Raw genomic sequence first — 18550 nt, forward strand, 5'->3', positions numbered from 1 at the left:
CTTTTAACTAGATTTCACACAATGTTACATTAGTCACAATGATTTCTGTTGATGAAGAGTCAGAAAGCATGATTTTGTGTCGCCATTTTGCATCAGCTGTTCCTGCTAGCCTCTGCCATTTTAATGAAAAATAAAAGTTTTCTCGAATAGTGTCTGTGTTAACTATGATTCAGTTTGCTTCTGAACTGTAATACACTTTTAAGTTACTCATGTGGGTATATATACATTTATTTTTTTTTTCATATCAGAATATAAGTCAATTGACGTCTGTGAGGAGTTGGTCATCAATGCTGCAACAACAATCAACAACTTATCCTTCTACAAAGTGAAGGGTTCTGCTGTTCAAGACAAGAAGCTACACATTGCTGAAAGTAAGGACTTTTAAACCAGTACCTTCTAATAGTGGAAGTTATGCATGCTAGATTTTGATACCACAGAAAATCAAGACACTGACAGTGTTCTGTGGCATTGTGTTGCAGGAATATGAAGGTCATAGGGCTGAATTACTTCCATAGTGATTTCTGATTCCTTTGGAACATAACTATATGACTTTGTGAAATATTTAGGTTGTTGACAAACCCCTTTTTCTCCCCAAATGAATTGGCCATGTTGTTTTCTGTGTAGCAGTTTTTGCTAGACTTGTTCCAAATTCATATGCCTGAACCAAAATAATCACGTTGCTTTTTACTTCTAATCAGAGCATGGTAAGAAGTTTGTTTTTTTTTCTTGTTACCTCCTAGACCTGCAAAATTTTGTGTCTGCAGTTGTTTTGTGTCTGGATTATAAATCTGTTGCCGTTACAGGAGTTGTCTATAACATCAGAGGAGAGAGAATCACACAACAGTCATATTTCAGTGGTGTGTCTGAGTTCTGGGACTCATTGTGTTAAAATTACACAAAAGGCTACTGTTATACAACAAGCCTCTATCTTGCAAATCTTACACTCTGAATAGGCAAGGTATGGGAAGAAGCAGAGGCTGAAGTTCACAAAACTGGCAGAATAAAGAGTAGGAGAAAATATTATGGCTCTCAGCCTAGTGCCCTGACTGCTGGACATCATTCCCTATCTAGGTAACTGCTCTGATGTTCCACCATGAGTCATTTTATCCCCCATCAGCCAGCTGTCTGCTAATGCTAGCTGGAGAAATGTGGAACCACGTGTCTTTTCTTTCAGTCCCATTCGCTCTCCCTCTCCCATTTTTATTGCTGGTGTGTGGAACCAGTCCCATCACCTTTCCTCTGTCTGAAATGAGCAGAGATGAAACCTTTAGATAGAAGACCAGCATGCTTCCTTCAGGAGACATTTTGAGAATACTTGCTGCCTGATACAAGTGGGTGGATCCCAAAGACAAAAAACGGTCATTTCTGTTGTCTCTTTGAGACAAGTTCAAGGCATGTTCAGTATTGCAACATTCAAAGAAGGAAGTAATGAGGATGAAGCCAACCTCTTTTCTCTTTTTGTTTCTCTTACTTCTCTGTGGTGGAAGGGTTAAGGGTTCACTGATTTGCGTCCTTCATATGGTGCGCTGATTTCAGTGATTCACTTCTTCCTCAGAGAAGACTGCTGAATGTAAAATGTAAAATTGCTTCTTGTTACTTGTACATTGCTGCTTGTTTGTGATGGTAGCTCTTCCTAGGAAACGCAGAAGGTCTCATTCTGTCTGCTGAAGGTGCATGCTAACCATATGTGAAACTGCTAAGCAGGAAACCACCAAGCAAGTAAGCGCTTCAGACCAGGGGCAATATTAAGTAGCTGTTCAGAGAAAATGCATTTGCTTGTTGTAGCAGCACTGAAAGAAAACAGAGCTAATGTCAGAAAATAATTTTAGTTTAAAGAGACGTCCCACCATAAGACCATCTGTTCAGGATCTAAATCAATTCTCTTAGATACTACAACATTTATTTTTTTTGTTCTGTCTTCCTGGATTTTCACATAAGCCCACTCAAAACTGTATAGCAAAACTGGCTCCCATTATTGCAACTGTGCTTAGGCCATCTTCATAACTCCTCATCTGTTCCTTTGCATTTAGCCCCATATTGGAGCTCTTTGTCTCATCTTCAAAGCCCTACACAATTTAGTGCTTGTTCTACCATCTGCTCATGCCCTTCACTGCAACCAGACAGTTAGATAAATGTTCCCATGCATTATATTTATTGCTGTTGCTGCTTGCATTCTGATATCTACTGATAAAAAGCCAAGCACATTTGTGATATACAAGTAATTGTTTTTATTTCATTTCTCTGCAAACCAATAGTGCTTTTAAAGCTGTTAATGAGCAACAGTATGGATGGAGTTGTGGAGGCTGTCAGAGTCTTTGGCAATCTTTCCCAGTATCATGAGATCTGTGACTTCATCGTACAGAAAAAGGGTGAGTTTTGCATTTGTAGGAGTCCTGTTTTTAAATGTCTGTAGTTCTAAAAAAGCAAAATTTCTAATAAGATGTCTGAGTTAAAGGGTAGAAGCAATTTTAGCTGATATTTTGCAAATTATGCCAATCTTAGAATCCAACAGTAGTCATTATAAACACCATTTTATTTCAGTTTCATTGAAATGGAAATATTGGAGTAGGAAAAATGTGCCATGGTGTACCTTCACTAAGGTAAACACTACCAAAAAAATAATAAAAAAATTAAAAAAAAAAACACCACTGTTTTTCCTGAAGACTATCGTTTTGAATTTCCCTTCACTCCTTCATTTCCTCAAGTCCTACAGGTTTGTAGTGATTGGATTTGAAATGAAAATCTAACTCAATTCCCATGTAGGTTCATTAGCACAAGTTTTTGATTCTGATATTTGACAGCTTATTAGTGCTTTGTGATACGCCTCAACCAAGAGACCTCCTGTTTGCCTCTGGGTGAAGCAGGATACAAGTCTTCTCAAGTCCTTTTGCTTTTGTTGCTTGAAGAGCTTTGGGAAAAATGGCTACTCCTTGCTACCCAGAGAAGGTGTGTCTTAAGTTTAATTAAACACCAGTGCACTGCTAATTTTTTTCTGTCTGCCTGTCAGCGCTAAAAGTGAGGTGATATGCCACAACATACAACCTCTTCTTTCAAGGCTGAACATACCAAGGCTTGTTGGAGGGAGAAGGGATCTGCAAAGGAAGAACTGATACCTAGTAGTCGCTTGCTAACGAGCTGTCTCAGCCAAAAGACTGAATTTTCCACCTTGGAGAGACTGGTGCCAGTGTGCTGAGCTCAGGGGGAGCTGGGAGGCTGCCTCCCCACTAGGCAGGACCGACTCCCTTGCCGGGGTTGCCCTCCACTGCCTCCTGAGTTCAGAGTCAGCAAGCACTGCGAGATGCTGCATGCCCAGCATCTGCTTCTTGCCTGTTCCCTGCAGGAGCCCCAGGCTGCAGCAGTCCCAGCTGGACTTGGTGCAGTCTAAGGCAACCCTGCCTCTCAAGGAGGTAAGAACTTCCCTCTGTGAGTGCCAAATGCCTAATCTTAGCAGTTTATGCTGACTCTGTAATTGAAAGGAGGGCGATACTTTTAAGAAGTAACCTGTAATCCAGTTTGGTCAATTTAAGCTCTTCTGATTGGATTTTCACATTACTTTGATGCAGAATTTTGTAGGTGTTGTGTTGAAGAAACTGGTGTTCAGCGTGATGTAGTAATGGCTATTACTCTGTCTTGTAAGACTAATCTAGAAACATCACACAGTTTACATTTTGGGGTAGGGTATCCCTGTATTTGACTGCTTTCTGAGTGTACATGTTTAATAAGTGTGTTATAATGGCACTTGCGTGCCAAGTCCAACTTCTCCTTATCGTGTCCTTCTTCACAATCCAGTATACAAGTTCGTGATTGCCTTACTTGATGCCAAGAATCAGGATGTCTGTTTCTCTGCCTGTGGAGTTCTGCTCAATCTCACAGTGGATAAGGACAAACGAGCTCTTCTGATGGAAGAAGGAGGAATTGGGAAGTAAGTTCCTGATTATGTTTTCAAAGGCCACATTCCAGTAGTTTGGCCAAAGAGTTTCAATCAGATTCTTTTTCACTGAAGCCAATAACTTACAAGGATTCCTACTTAATAAATATCCAGGATCTAATAGTCTTCAAGAAAGAGCCTTTCATATTCTTCCATATGTATGGGTGGGTTGTTTTTTGTTTGCTTGTTTGTTTATCTTTAATTTTTGCAAAAGCCTTAAAGTGGTTTAGCCTGCTGCAGTGCCAAGAATTGTAGAATAATCTCCCAAAGACCCTCCTGATATATACAGGTGAGAGTACAACACGATAACTGAAGCATGCATATCTTTGCAGTAGCTGCTTATGCCTGACTTAACTGGATCCTACGTGGGTTAAATGTACAAATAATGGACACCTTTAATGTGTATCTGTTTTAGCAGTGAAAGAACTAGGACACCCCACACAGTCTCTTAAAATTGTGGTAACATCTTAGTACTTCAGGAAGAACAATCTGATCTACCCGTGCTTGGTACAAAAAAAGCTCCTGTCTTCTCTCTTTGAGAGCTCAACTTTAAGGCACTTTCATTGTAAGTGGTGTTAGATCTTGAAAAACCACTGTGGATGCAACACTTGTTGGCTTTGATGCGCAGATAATAGCGGATCCAGCTTAATTGGAGCAACATGAAAGATCTTGTTCTTACGCTTGTAAAGCAGTTGATACAACCCACATTTATGTAACAATATGCCAAACTTTGAAATGCTTTCCTGCTCATATATCATATAATTACTTATTTTATACAGCGTAAACAAGACTTTTTGTCTGCTTATCTTCCCTTTCCATGTTCTGGTTAACTTTGAAAATTTAAAAGGTGAAAAACAGACATAAAAATAAAATTCAGACTAATTGAAGAATAAATGTGAGAAATAGGAGAAATGTCTACCATACAGAATCATATAGAGTATGAAATTGTCTATTCTATGCCTCTAAATTTGTGAAGCAGGAAGGAAAAGCTACCAATATGAAATGAATCCAGAGAATATGCAAGTGATTACAGTCAGGGTGACCTCCTTTAAAAAAAAAAAAAAAAAAAAAAAAGTCAGCTCTGTGGATTTTTGGGAATGAGGTTACTCTACCAATATATAGTGGTTCTAATAAAACAAGGAATTAGTCTCATCAGAGAGATAAACTTCAAAAAATTAAAGCAAGATCCTTTGTTTTTTCATTGGATGCATGCCAGTCTCTTGCAGAAAGTGCTCTCAGAGAGGGAAGAAAAAAGCAAACTTTCTTTTGGTTGCCTTCCAGTTACTGGTGTTTCCAGCCACGCCTGAATGTGATATCTATCCTGTGGTTCCTTTACTAATCACCAGGCTGTAACTCTCACGATGAAGCCAGGAAGTGAGGGAAGGTGGGCATCATAGTGTCGAGGAAGAGAACAGCAGCGAAGGATTGCTATTAGAGAGATCACTAGGGACAGCAGGTGAAAAACAGTGTTTACTTCTGCTGCCCCAGGACGTGTGAACAATGCTGTTTGGTAATGAGAACTGTGGCTAGGTACTGTATGTAAACTGGTACACGCAGAAAAGTTATAGCTTAATTTCAGAGTCCTGCTTATGATCTAGCTTGCATTTGATATCTGCAAAGAGGTGAGACTGGGAGAAAGGCCAAGAACCTAATGGTGCTTAATAAAACCAGCAGTTCTGAGAGGAGTCCACTGGGAATGCAGGCTGAGCAAATACAAGAAGGGATAAAATCTGCAAAATAGTCAGACTCCACTGAACCTAAGAGGTAATTCTGTGAGTCATAGAAATAGCAAATTATTTTGGACAAGTCTTCTGGTTCAAGTCTTCTGGTTAGATCCTCTGATGTATAATAAACTGGAAGCTCTGACTGAAGCTTTTTCTGCATTCATATCATCTTTCCAAGGTGAATTTTTGGTGCCTGATAAGGTCTGCTTGCATTGCAATCTCTGCTGTGATAGCTACAGATTTGGGACAGTCACAGATGGCCATGAAATTTGTTGGAATTCAGCATCTTTGAACTGGTTGCATTTGTGACATATACGTGAATGAAATTGGTCAGTTGGGTTAAAAAGTTACTGGAGATGGACAGATGCAGACAGGCATACGTACATAGATGTGAGCAAAAGGCACATTTGCATCCTTAGGGAACTAGACTAAGTGAAAAAGAGAATAGCATCTTAAGTTTATTAATGTAGAATTTTCCTGCAACCTTTCATGGAATCTACACATTTCTAGACGGCCTGGATTTTGAAGGGCTCAGGAGAAAACTGCATGGAGCAAAGCACTGTTTGTGTTTGATACTGACAGGTTAGTCGACTGTTTACGAGACTTTGGGCCAGCGGACTGGCAGCTGGCTTGTCTGATCTGCAAAACCCTGTGGAACTACAGTGAAAACATCACAAGTGCGGCCTCGTGCTTTGGGGAAGATACTGACACACTGCTGGTGCTGCTCACGTCGCTCTTAGGTGAGATTCACAGTGCTGGTCTCTTTAATTAATAATAGAAATAGAAGGGGCAAAATCAAAGGAGCATTGTTTGGGTGGGAAGTCTGTCTGTGGGGCGTAAGTGGTTGGCCCATACAGAATATCCAGCAACACGGTGGTTTATTGTCATGTAGCACGTTTAAAATGTAAATGAAATTGGAGCAGACCTTAACTAATTTTGATTTGGTTTTAAGGGGAAATTTAATAAAGATTAATGCTTGCTGTAAAGAAGACTACCTGTTAGTCATACCCAGATACAATTGAGATCCCTGTGGTCTATTTTGTTTTAGACAATCAGAAAACTGGGTGGTTTTGTGAGGATTTTTTTCCGGTTACAGGGAAAAATTCTTTAATTCTACTTCATAAGTCATTGCTTTCATTATATCCCTTGTTGTAATGATAGTTACAGCATACCTTAATATGAGAAGTAATTCCATTTGTTTATCCAAAAATGCTCAGTATTTCAGGATCACGAGTGCACTTTTTAATATTCTGCAACAGAACTGCAAACTTCACAGCCACAATTGTACTTGAATTTTCTGGCATGCAGCAATGAATATGTATCTTTGTTTTGGATAATTCTTAATTGTTTTTTTTTTTTTCCCTCTGCATTTAACACTGCTTATTCCAGCAATTAAATTGACTGCAGAGCCCAGGCTGTGGAGTAATTGGAACTTTTGTTAACGAGTACAGCTTTCATGAATTGGCCGTTCGTGTACAATCACAGTTCCAGTTCCAGCATGCAATGACAATTAATCAAAAATAGGCCAGAAGTAAATCAGAAGGCTTGTCGTCCTTCAAACTGTAGTCACAGGAGGAGCTTTAGAACAAAAAAAAAAGCTCACGTTACTCATTGGATCTGGTTCCTCTGTGTGTTAAGAGCCAACAAATTCCCAGTAACAGCAGCTGGTTAATATTGTCCCACATCTTCATCCTCCCATTGTATCCTGCAGCAGCCTTGACCTGCCATTGCTCTGGTTCTATGGTTCAGGAAGCAGGAGGCAGCTTCTGACGGTCAGACTGTCCTCCAGCTTCCTGAGGGCGTGCCGATGGAGCACGGCACAGCAGACACCTCAGTCCACCTGCTGTGCGTGGCCTCCTCCCCTCTATTTTTCTTTCCTGTACCTGGAACAAGGTGACAGTGGATATGCAGGAACCAAAGGGGAGTGGAAGTAGCCTTGTGTCGCTTCAGAGAAGGTTCCCCCGTGACAGGGGTCAAGCAGGGGAAGGGGTTGCTCGGAAAGGCTGAGGAGATGCCCTCCTTGGAGGTGCTCAAAACCCAACACCACCTGCACCAGAGCAGCCTTGTCTGAGCTGGCTCTGCGGTGGGCATGGCCTGACCCAGGTGTCCTCTGGAGCTCCCATCCAACCTAAATTATCCCGTGGTTCACCTGAATGTGGATCCACTGTCTAAGGCTGGGTTTTATCTCTGATTACAAGGTTTCCTCCTGCAGAGATGTGGCATTTCCATTCTTGAATGTTTGTTTTCTTTATTTTTTTTTTTAATTTTTTTTACATAAAGCCTCCTAAGAGGCATCTCCCCTCCATGCAGTACCCCCATTTTAGGCTAGCATTTTGTGATTTTGGAAGCTACTTCACCATCAGCATCTCTTTCATTCTGGCAATTTGGAAGCCCTGCAGTGGCTTGGAAATCAAACATCACTTGCTGCTACTGGTAACCTCCTACGAAATGGAGCCATCTCCACGGATGAATACTGCAGCCTTTTCTTTTATGGCTGTTGCAGCTCGCAGCTCGGGCTCCCTGCTCTCTCAGGCACCTTGCCATTCTTTTACACATTAATAGCTGGTGTTTAAGCATTGACTCAGCGTGGGTAATGGAAGTTGCCCTTCAGCTCCCAGCAGGCAGCTCTCTTTAAGAGCTATTGAACAGATTGTGAACCTGGTGCTCTTTTGCAGCCTAGGGCGAAGATAAGTCAGGCTGCCCATTAGGTGGGGGATTGCACCTTCGTTTCTGGTCCGTTTAGGGCCTAAGTGCTGTCAAATATGCTTTCTGTGTGTTAAACTGTGCCACGCTCTTGCAGGAAAACGTTTGTTCAGTGTTATCAGCCGTGTTCGTAGAGCCCTGACTCAGGAGCATGCTCCTGGTTGTGGACTGATTCCCGTGAGGGTTTGCTTCTTTGCAACACCCAGTGCCAGGCACACTGGAGGGGAAAGAACAAGTGATGATGTCCTTTCATTCCTAACATTTCTCGTCTCTGTTAAGACTGTTGTTTTATTTATGAAGTTTGTGAGGAAGGGAGGGCACCAGTAATGTATTAACTAGCCTGGGTCAAGTGCTTTAAGCATGGCAGTGGACACAGCTTGACAGAGTCTTCACAAACAAGATTGGCGAAGTAATTATGACACAAAAACCATAGATGTAGTTAGATGAACAGATCTACTTATTATTATTATTAGCAAATTTTTTGTAGATAATATTAAAACCCGTGTAGTTTCCAGGCTGACAGTCACAATAAGTGCTTGGCCTCAGAGACACAATTTAGCTATAGCTTGAGGTGTGAGAATAGTAGAAGCTACAATACACTTCTTACCATTTTCTGACATCCTTTATTTTCAGTCAAAGGCAAGCCCCTGAGACAGGGATGCTCCATTTGTCGTCAGCATGGGTTATTTTTAAGTCTTGAACTTATGCAGCTGGACAGTTGTCTGTGCTGTGGTCAGAAAGTATGTAGTTGGTAAATATTAACTCGGAACTGATGGTGGCATTTTCCTTGATTACAGATGAGGAGCTGGTACAGGATTACAGCCTCGACAGGGATTTAAGGGACTACCACAAACGCTATTGGGAGAGAGAGTTCAAACCTGTGGCAGAAAAACTTCTTGACAGAATTCAAAGCCATCACTCCTTGGTTCCAGCTGTGACCATTACTGCATTTTAATCAGTCGTATTTTTTGTGATGTAGACTGTACAGCTGTAGGTTTCTCATGTACCTGGTCATTGCCATTGGTAAGTATGGTGGGGAGCACAGGAAGTTAATTTTTAGGAAGTTAGTAAAGCCTGGCGTTTATATACTGGAAACTATCTTCTGAGAAGCTTGTATGATTTTTTTGCATGTGTAATTGCTTTTTACAATACATTTGAGTTCACCAAGCAGTTGTTCGGTGTGATTTGTCGATTAATTATGTAGTTGCTTGGCAGGCAAGTTGAAACAAAGGGAAGGTTTCACGGTCCAGGTTTTGGGACTGGTGAGGAGAAAGCTTCAGCGAAGGTAATGAAATCTGCAACGTTCCTTTTGTCCCTACAGCCCACAGAGGAGAACTGCCCAGCTGTTGAGCATGGTTTGGCTCTAGCAACAGCTCTGCTGAACTCAAAAACGTTTGCAGTCCTTATCCCTTCTTTTCCCACTTTGAGGGGGGAAGATAAATGGCTTCAATGCCCCATTTGCTTCTTGCCAAAACAAGCGGATGTTGGTTCTTGAGGGTATTAAAGGCAGCACGATGGGGAAGTGCTCCCCTGTGAGGAGAGCGCTGCAGGCATTTGTTCTTGGCGGCCGCATCAAGGCGAGAGGCAGGCAACCACCACGCTGTGCAGTGCGGGGTGGGGAGGCAGTGGAAAAGACCTCGTGGCTACATCCTGTCAGAAGGTCTAATCACAACTGAAAAATGCTGAATATCTGCCTGAAACTGGCTCTCGTTGCTCGAGTCCCTGAGATGGCAGGAATGCGCGCAGTTAGGATCTGTTCAAAGACAATGCGAGTTATTTCAGGGATCCAACCAGCTGAACTGTGAACAAAGGCCCGGAGCAGCGTGGTGTGCTCTGTAGCACGGCAAAACTGGGCGTCCCGTGCTGGAGAGAGAAGCTGGGGCACCGCTGTCCTCGTTATCAAGAGTTTGTCCTGTGGAGGCTTCAGGAAGAGGCACGTGCGGGAGCGCTGGGTGGAGCAGAGAGGACAGCAGAGGCCTCAGAGCACTCATGGAGCTTCACAGGTCCACGTCTTTTCCTGAACAAAACTGGTGGTTAACAATTCTAAGCCCCAAAATGCTGAATTTCTGATGTACTCTTACAACATCTTCTGCCATCTGGTTGTCTTTGTGGCAAACCTCAGTGCAGCTCTCCTGTGACTTCAGGAGCCGTTCCTATTTAGAGGCCAAGTACCCAGCCTCTGCCGCTGTCTTTTTTTCTTTTGTCTTGGTTGAACATGTGCAGATATGCAAAGTTTTGAGCTGAAAATACGAGCTGGAAAGTCAGGGGCTGCTGGAGAGGATTGTTAATTGCTGCTCATGGGGCAGGTGGCTCTGTCACGCTCCCGTAACCAGAGGTTCAAAAGAAAACGCTGTGCTTTTTCTTCTTGCTTGTTTGGTTGGTTTTCTTTCAAAGGTTGCTGGCGCAGACTGGGTGCGTTCACGCTGCCGCTGGGAGCAAGGCCACGCTCACACCGTCTCCTTCCACGCGTTGCCAGGCCTTTTGGGCAGCTTCCCCCACCTCCACCTCTTGGGGTGAGTTTTGAACACGAACACAACTCCCACCCATGACACTCGGGCGAGGTGCTGCTGCTGCGCCATGCAGCAGCCGAGGGCAGCTCACACCACGTCAGCGACTATGCTGGTGTCGTGGCTTGTTCCTTCCTCACACCTTGGCATCCCACGCTGCTGCTGCTCTGTGCAGCGATAGCAATTTGCCACTGTCACTGATTGTTTTCACGTTTTTAAAGATATTGTGACTGCTCTTAACAGTCTTGCTTGCTCTGCACTGCTTAGGACCACAAAAGCGTTGGTAGGGGGAAAACCCCGAGCACTTTTCAGCCCCGTGCTCCAAGGTGAGTAGCTCTGTGCGTGGTTACAATCGCAGGTTGTGGTTAGTCCTGTCTGAAAATGTGACGGTGTGAAGCCCTTTGCACACGCTGCTCTTTACTGCTTCAAAGGGGAGCGAGTGTGTGCATGTCCCAGCCTGTGTCTGGAGGTTTGATGCTGGAACCAGGCAGTCTGGGCTTTCTGGAAGTTTCCTGTCTACCTCTGAACCAGTAAAAGGACAGCAGGGCGACCAGATGCTGCAGAAACTCCACTCACAGGTTGGGAAGACACTTTTTTTTGTACGCCGTTAGGCATAAGTTAGTTTGATGATATGCCTTCAGACAGGAAAGTTTTGCTGTTTTTGGAACCTCAGAAATCCTGTATTTTTAGTTAAGAGGAAATAGCAGATGCTTCCTGTTAGTCACAATTTTCAACAGTTTATTAATTTCTCCCCTAGATCATTTTAGATATTTTAGCTTCTTGGATTTGAAGTGTTCTCAGAGCGGGCTGTGGTGACAGAAACCAGTCTGAGCTAGCTTAACTCCACTTGTGGGGTTGGGTAAATCCATTTCTTTCCTGCCTTACGCAGTAGGCTCCTACGTTCCTGTAAGCAGGTCAAAGTTTCTACCCCCATTACGGCCAGCTGTAGGAGCGTGTCCCAAAAAGTTGGTCACTCAGGCATCAGCCATAATACTTCTGGATTTTACTCCAGAAGGATGGTATCAAACTGCCCACCTGTGAGCTAAACACGTTCACACCAGGCTGGGCAATGACCTGGCTGATGGGCTTGCAGTAAATGGTTGCAGAGCAACAGCACAAAGCTGTGCCAGGGAGGTTCAGGCTGGACATCAGGGGAAATTCCTTCACTGTGAGGGTGGTCAGACACTGGAAGCAGCTACCTGGAGAGGTGGTTGGTGGCCCGAGGCTGTCAGTGCTCAGGAGGCATTTGGACAACACCCTAGATCGCATGCTGTAACTTTTGGTTAGCCCAAAGGTGGTCAGGCAGTTGGACTTGATCACTGTTGATCCCTTCCAACTGAACTGTTCTAAATCCCCCTCCCACTCTCTGGTGCCTCTTGCCATAAATTCCTCAGCCTGACTGCACAGAAGTGAATATCCCTTTTGATGCCAGAGGCCTTTTTGGCAGTTGTCTGTGAAAACTAGCAATCTAATCTGGAACTAAGTTCACTGCTGGACGGTTTTAAAATCCATGTTAATCTCCAAGTGATATTTAGAGCTAGCTGTTGAAAAGAAGTGGTTGTATAAAAAAATGCGTTTGGCATCTCCAGTCACCTCATGCCTGTTACCTGTGAAGAAACGGAAAACCCTGTGTGGCAGAGCTTACCTGGATAGTGGGTAGAGGGCTGAGGGACGGAATGAGGGAGGAGACCAGGAGGGTATGCGAGAGGTGTTCCCGCTGTAATTTTAGTGAAGAGCTAAGTACATTTTTTAAAACTTTATCTCCTACCACTTTAGACTCAATTGAAAACATCACGGTTCGTCATTTTAAGTACGTCTGCTCAGTTACTGTTTCAGACATTTTAAAAGTCTTCAATATACTGGGTATGTGAACGAGTGAGTCAACCAGCAGGAAGAGAAATGTGAAGTTAAACCACACACAACCACCAAGAGAAAAAGTTGTTACCTTTATTTAAAAAATACCAATAATACTGACAAATTTAAAAAGCGATTCACACTCATACAAAAGTATTCATGTGTTCTCCAAAACCACTGTATATTAAATGTCAGCATTTTTAATCATGTTTCGATTTACTAAAAATAGATCGTATTTAGCCTAGTTATTTAAGCAACTGCAAAAAAATCAGTAAGACCAGCGTTGGGCATGTAATACAGTAGGACTGTTTGGCAGTCTAGAACAACATTCCCACACCTTGTCCTAGCTCCTGAACAGGTATCGCTTCCCCCTTGAAAAACAGGACAAGAAGCTACTCGACACTTCGTGTAGTTAGATCTCTAAAAAGCTCGGAGGACCGATGTCCTCTCCTCTCCATAGGAAGACCATTGCACTTTGGAGCTCACCAAATAATGCTGAACAAACGTCCTCTAGCATCTTAAGGCTAAATTATTTGAGAAAATTGACTGCTATCTTTCAAATCATCAGTGTGGACAGAAGAGGTTGAGTTCTGATTAAAAAGCTAAGTAACGAGGCTTTTTTTTGAAACCACACACAATAAAGGCTCAGACAATAGCAGTGCTCACTTTCACTTTTAGCTTAACTGGAACAGCCTGTGTCTGTTCACTCCACCAGCACAAATAGCAGCATCAACATTTTCTAAGATTATTCTTGTAGGGAAAGCAAATGTCATCAAGTCCCACTTCTTTTCACGCTCCAACTCCTGTCGTATTTGCCTTAGAAGATCTATATGCCTATCATTTGCTATATTGCCACAAGTTCATAGAGTGTCCCGTGCTGTCTAAAGCCAAAATACCATGATCAGGCAGCACTTCTGCACAACCCTGTCTTTTCAACTGCCAAGCGTTCACTGCCTACTGGCAGCAGCGATATTCCAAACACGGAAATAGCTGAAACTAAAGGAGTTATGGCACAATGGGCGTCTTAATTTATAGCTACCGTTGGTCCTGAGGCTTCATATCTTCCTCTGCCACACTGCAGCTGCACAACATTCCAACGTCGCCAGGCAGCCGGAGGCATCAGGTCATATAGCGAGTAATAGCTCTCAGAGCATAAAGTAGTTCGGCTTGCATCCGAGCTTCTACCAGAAGCAAATTTACATGGACCTTTCGGAAACAAAACAAGTTGAGCGTTAGCAAAGCGCTCGCAGTGACATGCTCGGGTAAAAGGAAGTCTGTGGGGCTGTGGGTTTCGTATTAGTTTTTGCCTCAGCAGTGGGGGAGCGCCTTGCAGGTTTCAGCTACCCAGCTCGTTAGCTCTATCAGGAAAGCTTGCTGAAGGAGGGAAGATTTAAGGAACGCTCCAGTACCGTAGCACGGCGCAGCAATGGGGCACGGGTACGTTTAAGCAGGGCCAGGGTCATAAGAAGAGGTAGGTGACCTTTAGCAGACCAACTGGTTTAGCTGGGAAAAAAACAGACAAGCTTTCAAGCACAGAAGCCCTTCATCAGCAGCAGACTATGTGCAGCTTGGGAACAGCTGCTGAAATTGAGCTTAATTCAGTTAATTAATTAGTCAAAGGCAAAAGGGTGGTTGGTACCTGTGGAGCGGAGGGGGTTGTTAGCAAAGGAAGAGGTGATAAGGTCGTTTGCCCCTGTGGGACAGAGAGAGAAACACAGGTAATTATCACCTGAACAACACAGGAGTGGTTAGCTGAGGTGAGGCACGCCAGAAATTGTAACATGCCGTGAAACTATCGTCTCCGTTGGGGTAGAGGCTTTCAGTAGCTGCCAGAGGTACGAATTTGAGTGCCCCAGCTCATCTTCTCCATGTATTTACTGTATTTCTTTGGGGAGGAGATCAGAAACTATGTGGTGGAGGGGGTTGAAAAGCATTCTCTCACTGGCAGCAGGTTGGCTGAGAGTTTGGTTTGGCATGTAGGGGCTGTGTTTGGTTTCATTGATATTATTTCCATGAGGACGGTGAGAATTGGCTGGTGATTGCATTCGGGAACATGTAAGATCCTTGGATTTTGATGGTTAAGGAGATGCAAGGGTTGGGGCTTTAAAGAAGGGTTTATGTGCTTGAAAGCTTGTAAGTCTAACAAAAAAAGAAACAAACCATAGACAGGGTTTTGTTTCACCCTTAAATCATCAGTTATAGTATCCCTGTTATAACTAGGTATCTCTAACCTATTTTCATGAGGAGTTTAGCAAGAAATGGAGCCCTTGATATGAACACTGATTAAGAAACAGTATTTCAGTCTGGGCAGTGCTATACCCCCGAATTAATTTACTGAACACGAGCAGAATCCCAGTCACATCAGCCAAAGCTCGAGTGCCAGCTGGGTAGGTGTGGCGTTAGCATGCCAAACAGATCTCCCACCCCTGTCCCTCAGACCACACGCGCACTGTACCTTCTCAGAGTGTTCAAACTGCCTCCAGAAGCTATCGTACATTCTTTTTGTGGTCTTTTCGGGAGTGCAAACCACAGTCTTGATATAAACTTTAAAGCTGCGGTCCAACAACTGATTAATTTCACCATAGTCATAATCATCGTATCTGTTCAGAATTGAAAGAAAAACACTTTCATTTTCCAGAACCAGATATTTCACTTGCCTTGGCTGTAGGTTCCTTCAAGAAAATAAATTACTGTGTAATTTGTACCACTAGTGGCCCTTCCCCAAATGTATAAATATGTTTAAAATAAAAACAAACATGCATGTTTGCTTAATAAATAGCTCTGCTTTGCTCCGAGGAGAAAAAAAAAGAAAGAAAAAAGCTATTTTATATAGAATTATGTATGTGAATAAGAATTATGTATAGAATATGTATAAGATAAAAGCTGACATGTATAAAACACCATAGCAAAACTGACCTTATTCCAAACATACAATGAATATAGTTCCAGATCGCTCGTCTTAGCATTGAGGTATCCACGTCTTTGTGCATGGCCATTGTGTTGTAAGTCAGATTATAGGCAATGTGAAACTTCTCATCGAGGAGCTGTCCCACATCTGGGTAAAGACGGTTAACCAAGGAATAGCCGTGGTCTTCCCAGGAATAATCCTTAGAAGAAGTAAAAACGCAGAATGGAGCATTTCAGAAATGAACTTGTGAAGGCCTCGTGCTTTAATGTCATCTCTTTCAGGGCACGTAATCCGGGATGGGGGTTTTGTTCAGCTGGTTTCTGCTCTAAGTCTTGCCATCCGTGGGGCAGTAAGTTACAGCACAGCACTTTCTGGGTTTGGTATTTGCCAGACACCAAACAGACCGCACCCCAAGCTTCCTGAGAGCAGCCCCCGTCCTTGTTACCTGAGCTCGGAAGGTGGGCACGTGCATGCCGTGCCTGGAGAAGTCTTTGTAGCCATAGCTGGTATCCTCAAAGTGACGAGAGACATCTCTTGTGGGTGCCGATTCTTCATCTTCTGTTAATTGCAAAGAGAATTTCATGCAATTTCAGTAAGAACAAACTGGCAATGTACTAGGGGAACTGTTACAGGAGAATGGGAGCCTGTGCTTTTTTAAATAAACACAGTTTCACTGGAATACCTGTAATAAAATTCTTTGGTACACCTCAGTGTGAATTCAACTATCCTTTCTTTAGAGGCAATTCCGTGAAAAACACTGAGAATCTTTCTGATCTGCAAACATCTTTTTTCCTTTCTTTTATGTACCAGTCTTCACCCTATCCCCCTGGCCTAGGGGGTACTTTGCTCTGAACTCAGGAGGTCTTTAAAACTGTAAAGGGGAAACTTGGTTTGGAACAGAGAGCTTATTGAAAAAAGACCTCTAAGTCCTCCGTGCCAGCTTTATTTTACAGGAAAACACTAAAGAACCTGCAACAACCCTCAGGTTCAAACAGATTATTATTTCCACAGTCATCTGTAACGTTTTGTAGACTTAAAAAGCTACATCTAAGGACTTATTTTTACAGCACCTCATGAAAGAGGTTTAAAAGTTTCACATGCTGTTGGAAATAAACTTCTACTAAACACAATATTGGTCAGTAAGTTAATACTTATGTTTGGGGTGCCATAAATCTTGCCACTGCTTTGCTTTGAAGCGCTACCTGAAGAACACACGAACATGCTTTCCCTCTTCTCTCTTTCAAAACGGGTGGCCATCTCTTCTTGGCTGGCTTCCTCTTCATCTCTGCACTCCTGCAGCTGCTTCATTTTCTCCATGAGAGCCTCAACTTCACAGACGGACTCTGTAGTCTTGAAAAGGAGACACAAACAGTTCATTTCCCTGTGTAACAAGAACTGACAATTACAGGAGAAATCGTCAAGCCAGAAAATTTAAATGCAGGCTGCGTCCTTCATTTAAATTATTAAATACTGATTTTTCCAGGAAAACGGCTCTTGAAAGAAATCTGTACTGACCTAACAGTTCACATTTAGTCATCATCTTTTCTCAATAAGATCTCTGGTATTTTTAGTATCTTTTAAGACTCACAGCTTTTTGGAACCAGTGGTTGTCACACTAAGATTGAAACGATTTCTTTTATCTAATCTAAATGTTCAACAACTGAAAAAATAGGGGCTGTAACAGAAATTCTGATAGAGGAAGTAACCACAATTTACAACCCAACTGTATTTTTCCCTTTCTCTGCTCACGTATTGAAGAAAACATCGAAAGGGAAAGGAAGAGTGAATGTAATGCAGATTTAATGAAGCCTCAAAGGACAGCTAGCGCAAGATAATCTTACTTCACAAGAGCTGTTTCAACACCACCACAATATGCTCTTAATTCAGTATCTGGTCCTGTAAAAATCCATCATTACAAAGCAAAATTAAGTTATCTTCAGTTTAAATTATTCTCCCTTTTCTTCTCTCTGCCTTTTGCAGTCGACTCGCTCCTTGAGAAAACCTGCAAGCTGATCTGACAAGATCTGAATGCCACCCACGCTATTACAGTAGAGGAACCTGCGAGGAACCTACATTGAAAATATCCTGTTGTCACTGCTCTTAAAGCAGCGCTCGGTTCACATCATGCTTCTCACCAACTGGAAGCAAGTGCAGCACAGCGAGCACAAGTGCTGCAGGCAGGAAGTACTGTTTTAGACACAGGGTCAGAAAAGTGTGAGCGATCTGTCGTGTGATGCACCACCAACACCTCAGGGCATCAAAGACTAGAATCAAAGGAAGAGCCAAGTTTCCACTGCACACGTGGAATAAAAAGCTTTCCTGGCCACTGCTACTCAGGTCATGTATCACCATCTAGCTGAGGTCAGCAGCAGTCCCTCAGATAGGCAAACAGATAAGAGATCAAAAAAATAGACACGAGAGATTGTATCTTTGGCTCTTCCTTTGCTAGCTTTCCCCAGTGCCACTTCAGCTCCTCCTAAATACACCTTTCCACCAGGTTAATCCTCAGCTAGGTTAGGCCATCAATCCCACTGAACAAAAAGAGCTGCTCGCACAGGTATCCTCGGTGTGTTCAGTTTACAAAGAAGCTACTGTTGAAGGAGAGTGTTCAGACAGTTTCTGAGATACTCACAGTTGGGCTGGCATGAATGTCATCCACCCCGTGGTACCCATTTGTCATGTCGCAGATGCAGTAGTTGCTGACAGAAGGTGGCCTGAAGGTGTGACCCCCTTCGCAGTCGATCTCCGGGCTGATTCCACAGCCAAAGGTGAAGGAAGCCAGGGAGTGGTAGTGTGTGAGGAGAACCACCGCGTGGATCAGCTCCGCCAGGGACCAGCTGTTCTCTTCAGTCTTCAGAAGTTGCTTTAAAAACAAGGCAAGACAAAAGCCTTATGTTTAAAAAGGAGTTCAAACGATTCCACCTTC

At 43.1% G+C, this 18550-nt stretch overlaps 2 protein-coding genes across 21 annotated transcripts in view; one reads left to right on the forward strand and one right to left on the reverse strand.

The window, feature by feature from the left end:
- Positions 1-13169, forward strand: part of ARMC2 (armadillo repeat containing 2) — a 69411-nt gene extending 56242 nt beyond the window's left edge. For 7 of the 9 annotated variants that reach the window (XM_084515198.1, XM_084515199.1, XM_084515193.1 and 4 more), the window contains 5 exons: positions 249-371; positions 2256-2369; positions 3790-3922; positions 6235-6392; positions 9153-13169. In XM_084515198.1, coding sequence (XP_084371324.1) covers positions 249-371; positions 2256-2369; positions 3790-3922; positions 6235-6392; positions 9153-9310 — 686 coding nt within the window. In that variant the 3' untranslated portion in view covers positions 9311-13169. Of the gene's footprint in view, positions 1-248; positions 372-803; positions 1072-2255; positions 2370-3789; positions 3923-6234; positions 6393-9152 lie in introns of those variants that run through there. The other 2 variants (XR_014691726.1, XR_014691727.1) reach the window with 2 other exon arrangements.
- SESN1 (sestrin 1) overlaps positions 12796-18550 on the reverse strand; it is a 70641-nt gene continuing 64886 nt past the window's right edge. For 7 of the 12 annotated variants that reach the window (XM_084515207.1, XM_084515206.1, XM_084515208.1 and 4 more), the window contains 6 exons: positions 18257-18487; positions 16827-16974; positions 16070-16182; positions 15633-15823; positions 15172-15316; positions 12796-13922 (listed from right to left, as the gene is read on the reverse strand). In XM_084515207.1, coding sequence (XP_084371333.1) covers positions 13836-13922; positions 15172-15316; positions 15633-15823; positions 16070-16182; positions 16827-16974; positions 18257-18487 — 915 coding nt within the window. In that variant the 3' untranslated portion in view covers positions 12796-13835. Of the gene's footprint in view, positions 13923-14355; positions 14410-15171; positions 15317-15632; positions 15824-16069; positions 16183-16826; positions 16975-18256; positions 18488-18550 lie in introns of all 12 variants that reach the window. The other 5 variants (XM_084515203.1, XM_084515212.1, XM_084515209.1 and 2 more) reach the window with 1 other exon arrangement.

Source organism: Aythya ferina (genome assembly GCF_964211825.1).
Source record: "Aythya ferina genome assembly, chromosome: 3".
Taxonomy (NCBI): domain Eukaryota; kingdom Metazoa; phylum Chordata; class Aves; order Anseriformes; family Anatidae; genus Aythya; species Aythya ferina.